This window comes from Orycteropus afer, unplaced genomic scaffold, assembly GCF_000298275.1.
Source record: "Orycteropus afer afer isolate SDZICR_OR568_19922 unplaced genomic scaffold, OryAfe1.0 scaffold00498, whole genome shotgun sequence".
NCBI lineage: Eukaryota > Metazoa > Chordata > Mammalia > Tubulidentata > Orycteropodidae > Orycteropus > Orycteropus afer.
The window spans coordinates 1,980,810-1,988,044 of NW_006922085.1; the positions used below are offsets into that span (position 1 = coordinate 1,980,810).

A 7,235-nucleotide genomic window follows, 5' to 3' on the forward strand; every position below is an offset into this window, starting at 1 on the left:
TTGAAGACCACATTCAGTGGACAGTTTTCTCTTATCGATACTTTCTAGGCCTTTCACTACCACTGGCCAATGAGATGATTAAGTTGTGGAAGAGCTGGGAAAGCTCTCGAGCAGCAAGGCACAGGCTCATGGCAGGATGGACAGGGCCAGGCCTTCACCTGGGATACTCATGGTGCTCCACACAGACCTCACCATGTCAGGGAACAGGATGAAGAGGAGGTGCCTAGGAGTACATAGAAGATCCAGCCCTTTTTAGGGCAGGGTCCACTCCTGCCTTGAGGTCAGCTGGACTTTCTCTTAGATCTCTAGCTTATTCTAAGGGCCATCCCAGGGAATGTGCTGGTTGGAGGTAGGGGAGCTAAGGACAGCCCTTCACAGGAGGGCCTAAGCAAGGACAGTTCCCCAGAGGCCTGTGGTTTCAGTCTGCTGAGCACTAGCTGCCTTGCCAAGGATTCCCACCCATGCTCAGATTCCACCACCCTGACTGTCCCTGTCTCACTCAGGTCAGTTCCTGCTGAACTACAAGTGGCTGTATGGCCAGGGCTCCCAGAGTGGTTGGGCTCTACCCAGAAATGAGAGTAGAGGCACCAGAGGCTCATATTGAGTATAGGGTGCAGCTGTGGGAGGCAAAGTCAGTGGGGTACCTGAGAACCCTTTACATGTGGCAGGGTTTCAGTGGAGCCAAAACAGTCCCAGCCCAAGGCCAAATTCTGAGCATCTCTGGCCTAACACCAGTGCAGGGAGGGAGGAGGAGTAGGGGGCCCGAGTGTGCATCTGCCCCTATGAATGGAGAAGATGTGCAGAGGCTAACGGGGAGGATCCAGTCTTTGTGAGTGTGAACGACAGTGGCTGGCTGAAGCACACAAGTGACAGGGCTTAACAAATGTCTTCCCCAAAGCATTTTAATGCACACACCAACCCACAGTCCCTGCCTGCTGGCTGGGTAAGAAAAGGTTAGCCCCACCAGGAGGCTCCCATGGCTTCCCATGCCCCAATGGGCCCGGGAAGTCTGAGCCTACACACATTCCCATCAGTAGGTGAGGGGCGTGAGGATGAAGAGGCGGTCTTCCTCTTTGCGGATCCATCGCATTAACTTATGGATGGCACTGACGGCTGACGCCTTGGTCCCCAGGGGGCTGTAGCACATGTAGAGCTCAAAGGCTCCTGTCACCTGGAGAGGGGGCAAAGGGTGGTCATCTAGGCTGGTGGTTCCTCATGGCCCCTCCCTAGAACCCCAGTGAAGCCCAGCCTAGCCCAGGGCTGCCTTACCCAGGCCAGGAGGTTCTCGTTGGGTCCTGTGTAGTAGATGGTCTTGAGTGGGCGGGAGGCATTGTGGGCACGGCTGTGCAAGTACTGGTAGAGGCCCAGCAGCCGCTCTTGCTCTTCTTCACTTGTGTACGGGGCTTCAATCTCAGGGCTGCAGATGGGAGGGCAGTTTGCAAATGGATGACTTCTACTGCCTTCTCTGGCGCTCTAGAGACAGCTAATTCCAGCCAGGGAGACTCTACATGTGTCCTACTCTCCAGATGCCCACCCTCCCGAGTTCATGGTGTCTTTGATGACTTTCGTTTGGAGAAGTCAGTCTGAACTTAGGTGAAAGAGACTGACAGTCACAAGTCTGAAATGGAGGAAAGGTAAACTGGAAACCCTCTGAGCCAAAAGAGGGTAAAAGGAGGAGAAAGTACCACACCTGACCCCAGCCCCTCTGTCAAGGGAGGAGGTGGGGGAGAAGCTCTGCATCCTGGGCTGGACTAAAATGAGGCCTAAGGAAAAGTTGCTCCAGGGCAAGGGACCCAGGAGATCATTCTAGTCCTTCCTGGGTATACTGGACATTTTTCCAGGCCTTCTGGGTAATGACCTAGAGAGGTGATGGGGAATCTGGGGAGGTGATGGGGAGTCTGGGTCCCTGGGGCCAGAACAAAATAGATCCAGCATGCTGGCCCATTCCCAAAGGGGCGTCAGCTTCAAGTCTGCCCCCCCCCCCCACACACACACACACTCAGACCCAACTAGATCCCTTCCATCCTATGTTCCTGCCTCCCTCAACCAGTACCCCAGGCCCTCCCTCACCTGGTAAACAGTCCCGAGCTCTTTGACTTATAGAGGAAGTGCCGAAGGTCTGGAACGCCCACTTGGGCCACGCTGTAGTAAGGCGTGCGCAATGCCTCCCGCAGGGCCAGGTGGGCACCGCGCTTGCGCAGGCGCTCCTGAAAGCGGCGACGGCAGTCAGAGACAGCAAAGAAGTCCTCACGGTCGGTGGAGACTAGTAGCAAGCAGAGATCAGTATCAGGCTCCAGGTAAGAGATGTGTGCATGGAAGAAGCCTGCAGCGTTGAATTTGGGGAGGCACACAGGTGTCCAGGCCTCACCCTCGCGGAAAGAGGAGGAGGAACTGATGAGGTTGAAGAGTAAGTGCAGATCGATGGGGTGCAGGAATTGGTCCTTGCGGCGGACAAGAGCCACAAGCTGGTTGCGCGCCAATAGGATGGAGAACACGAGGCTGCGTACCCGCGCCTGCTGCAAGCTGGCACTCACTACATCCCGCACGGCTGCCGCCAAGGGCAGACAGCGCGCCGCCCCCATCAGGAAGCTAGGGTCGCGTGCCATGAGCTGTAGCAGGTTGTCAGTGATGCGCTCCGAGCCCGAAAGCAGGCGCCGCAGGTCATAGTTCTGCTTCTGCTGGAAGATGTGGTTCAGTTGCGCACCGGTGAGAAGACTCAGGATCTGGTAGTAGATGTAGAGCAGCTCCTGAGCCAGCTCCTGAGCCGACTGCCGCGTGCGCGCCACTGCTACCAGCACCAGTGGGCTCCTGCGCACGAATACCACCTTGTAGCCATCTGAGGGTGTAGGGGAGAGATGTCAGTCTTAAACTCTGAAAAGCCCTGTTGGATTGGCCCTGCTCATAGCCCGCCTTTCTTCACATCCTGATACCTCCTACATCCTCTCCATCATGGTTCAGAGCTCTGCCCATAGTAGGGCTTAAGGATGATGATGATAAAAACAGTAGCCCACTGCCTCATTTCCCTGAGGGCCTCGGGCCTGTCCCTCCATTTGTTTCCTAGACTGGCTCCCCCTGAAACAAGAAGGCACTCTGAAACACACATTTTTGGCTCCCTGCTTGCCCCTCCTGAGGGCTATATCAACTGGCAAGGGTTGGGTGGAGCTCAGAACCTGGGATATTTTGCCCCCTACCAGGAGAGTCCCTTTCCAAGGACAAAGCCCATTTCAGAGCCACCTTTGGCCCTCACAACAGCTTCATGAGACAGGCAGTGTTATGTCCCTACAGGTGAGAACCTTGAGGCTCTGAGAGGTGGAGGGACTTGCCCTTGATCATACACATCCCAGCCCTTTAGTCCATGGAGGTCCAAAGCTTGTTATATTGTTAACCCTGGCCAAGGAAGCCCTCACTGGTCCCCTCCCCAGGTAGCTCACCTGCATGGATGGAGCGTATGGCATTCTTGTCTGCCTCCAGAAAGGACACTAGAGCCACCATGACACCCATGGTGCTGGAAAGTGCCTCCTCTGACCCATAGCGGGAATACACGGGCTTCCCCGCCTCGCTCAGCACAAAGACGTGCTTCTGGTGCAGGCGCCATGCCTCGGTAGCATCCTCCTCATCCCCCTCAGCTGCACCCTCCCGGGGGGGCTCTGTGGCTGTTCGCCCAGTTGCCCCCGGGGGCTCTGACCAGTCCTCAGAGCTTCCGGGCAGCATCTCCTCCTGCAGGTCACGGGCCACACCCGTTAGCTGGGTGCTTAGCTCACTGAAGTCCTGGCTGATCTGGCGCATATCTGCAGGAAGTGGTGGGGGACCAGCACCTTCCTTGGGGCTCTCCGCAGATGCCTGTCCATCCTCAGACTCAGTCAGGTCCTCATAGGAACGGGCATGGACGAACATGGCACCTTCCTGCCCAGCACCTGCAGATAGAAGCACTGGTGCTTAGAAGGGAAGCTGCTAGCAGACCCCCTCACCAGTAAGGTGCCTCACATGGCCACTCCAGCTTGCTCGACTGTCCTGCTGGGGCAAAGTCACTGTGTTCTCCTGCCATTTTCTGCCACAGGTCATGCAACTTTTAGCCCACTATTCTCACATCACACTGGGAATAAGACCCAAATTCCTCCTGGTGGTGGTGACAGCTGGATCTGCCTGCCTTTCACACTCCCATCTCACAGCCCATCCAAGGCCTTCATCTTCCTCAAACACCTTCAATGTGTCCCACTTCAGGGCCTCCGTACCTGTTGCTCCCTCTGCTTAAAAGGCTGTCTCACCTGCTTTTTAAGGTGACTGGGTCCTTGTTACACTTCAGCTCTAAACTCAGATGTTACTACCTCATCTGACTTCCAATCCCAGGTACTTTATCGTATTTCCCTCTTTGATATTTCTTGTGGCACTTACCAGTGATTCTCCCCAGCTACACTGGGATCCTCCCCAAGGGCAGGAACCTGGTTGTTCACTACTGTGTGCCCAGCACTGTGCTCAGTAAGTGAATCACTTTCTCTGTGGGAAGCCTCCTTCACGCAACTCAGGCCACAGCTCCTAACCAATTCTATTGTAATAGCTCCCCCAGGGCAGTTGTTGTTGTTATGTGCCATCGAGTCAGACCCAACTCATAGCAACCCCTCCTTGGGTTTCCGAAGCTGTATCACTACAGAAGCAGATTGCCCAACCTTCCTCCCGAGGAGTGGCTGGTGAGTTTGAACCGCCAGCCTTCTGGTTAGCAGTCAAGTACCTTAGGTACTATGCTACCAGAGCTCCTCCCCCATGGCAGAGACCATATCAATTGTCCTTTACTGATTTTTCTGACACAATAGTTCAACGGATGTATTTTCGAGCCTCTATTATAACATCTTCAAAACCACCAGCCACTCCTTGGAAGGAAAACTGGGCAATCTACTTCCATAGAGATACTGCTTAGAAACCCAAGGAGGGGTAGCTATGAGTCGGATTCAACTTGATGGCAGTGAGTTTGGTTTGGTTTGGTTTATTATAGTATCTGCAATGTGCCAGACACTGGGGATATAATTGCCCTGTGTTCAAAGACCTCACAATCTTTTGGAAGTGAGAGATGGGCAGTACATGTGCCAACAAAGAAAAGTACAAAATAACTCAAGTGCCCTTTGCAGAGAGTGGTCAGAGCAAGCCCTAACTTACGAGAAGGTGACATTTAAGCTGAGAGCTGAGGGGCAGAGGTAGGGGTAAGGTGGGAAGGAGCCCAGGAGGTGTCCTGTAGACACAGGGAACAGGGGAGCTCACATGAGCAGCCAGACAAAACAGGGCAAGTGGCACGACATGAGGTAGCAAGGAAGGTGGCGCACAGATTGAGCCCCGCTCCCTGCAGTAGCTCTGTTGTTGTTGTTATGTGCTGTCAAGTTGGCCCCGACTCATAGCGAACCCTCCCTCCTTGGGTTTCTGAGGCAGTATCACTACGGAAGTAGATTGCCCCATCTTCCTTCCGAGGAGTGGCTGGTATCTCTAGCACCTGGCAAATATCCAATGAATGAACGAACAAATGCATGAATGAGTGTGAGGAAAAGAGTGGCCGGGAATCCCATTCCCCTGTGGCTGCTCTAGCTGTCAGCTGGCTGTGGCTGCACACCCTGCCATACCTGGTTCCATTCCCTGGGCCAGTCCTGGTGTGGGGCTCTCAGCTCTCTCCACACTCTGCCCATCAGAAGGAGCCAAGGTGCCATCCGGGTATTCGCTGCTTCTCTTCCTTTGCATGTCAGCAGCCATCCCTTGGGCTCTCCTATGGGACAAAGAAAGTCATCATGGAGGGGGAGCATAAGGGTGTGCTCTTGCAAGGGTTACTGCTATTTAACAACAGTAAATATAGGAAATAGACCCTTTCCTCAGCTCCCACTAAACTGTTTCGTTCTAAGGAAGCTAAGGCCACAGTGGGGTGAGGCCCTCACTTCATCCAGTAACTAGCACCATACCCAGCAGCCACCAACCCAGCACTCCCAGCCCATGGCCTTCCTCTCTGAATTCACCCACATCTGCTTGGCTCACAAGTAGTGTGCCTGTCATGGAGGATAAGATTGATGTCCTTATTAAAGCAGCTGCTATAAATGTTGAACCTTTCTGGCCTGGCTTGTTTGCAGAAGCCCTGGTTAACGTCAACATCAGGAACCTCATCTGCAATGTAGGGGCTGGTGGACCTGCCCCAGCAGCTGGCACTGTGCCCACAGGAGGACCTGCCCCCTCCACCACTACTGCCCCACCTGAGGAGAAGAAAGTAGAAGCAAAGAAAGGAGAATGTGAGCAGTTTATTGATGATGATGTGGGCTTTCATCTTTTTGATTAAACCCCTTTTGTAACATGTTCCATAAAAAGCAGAAATCTTTTAAAAATAAATAAATACAGGAAAATGTCCCTTGCCAGGACCCAGCTAACTCAGACCTTTAGGAAATGAGTTCTGAGTATGTCCTCCAAAAAATTAAGTGTATCGTACTTTTTATGATTATAAAAAGAAAATAAATTCATTGTAGATAACTTGGAAAACAGAAATGTATAAAGTAAGTCTCCATATTCCCCCCATTCACTCACCCACTGTTTTTTAGTGTCTTTCCTTCTACTCTTTTTAAAAATGGATATAAAGTGTAGTTTTTAAATTTAGTTAATTTTTTTAAGCAGCTAACACTTACTGAGTACAAAGCCAGCATGCTAAGAAGTTTACCTAGTCTTGACCACTCCTCTTTGAGGCAGGGGTTCCTATCAGCCTAGCTTTATAGATGAAGGCACTGAGGCTAAGATACCGTAAGCAACTTGCCCAGTGTCACTATAGGAAAGAAGCATTGGAGCTAGGAATTGAAACAATTCCGTATGCTGCTATCTTTCATTTCACATTATATACCATGAATATTTCCCCATTCAAGATTAAGTTCTTTTTGGATATTTAGATACTTGCAGAGAAAGATATGAGTCACAGCAAACAGGCTTGTCTTCAGGCTGGAGCCTTGCTTTTCTCTGAATACTCTTTTGTACCTTTTGAATTTGGCACCAGGGCTTGCGTTTCCAATTAAAAACAACTACGGAGACAACAGCTCTCTGTGCCCATTCAATGGCCAGGACAAGTCGACTCGGCCTGGTCTCCCAGTCCTTCCTCAAACTGAGGGCTAGGTGGGAGTGGACATAAGTGGACATTAGGGGCAACCAAGCTGGATGGCCCACTTGGGGTCAGCCTCTACCAGGGCCCCTGAGTGACAGGCTGAAGGGTCTTGGGGAATGGGTTCTATCAG

At 52.4% G+C, this 7,235-nt stretch overlaps 1 protein-coding gene across 1 annotated transcript; it reads right to left on the reverse strand.

Annotated features, from left to right (window-relative positions):
* Positions 1-1,030: 1,030 nt before the first annotated feature.
* Positions 1,031-5,730, reverse strand: MON1A (MON1 homolog A, secretory trafficking associated). Its single transcript, XM_007955362.2, has 5 exons — positions 5,604-5,730; positions 3,432-3,914; positions 2,071-2,836; positions 1,270-1,417; positions 1,031-1,171 (listed from the first exon to the last, which is right to left on the reverse strand). The coding sequence occupies exons 1-5, from the start codon at positions 5,728-5,730 to the stop codon at positions 1,031-1,033; spliced, it is 1,665 nt and encodes a 554-aa protein (XP_007953553.2).
* Positions 5,731-7,235: the final 1,505 nt, after the last annotated feature.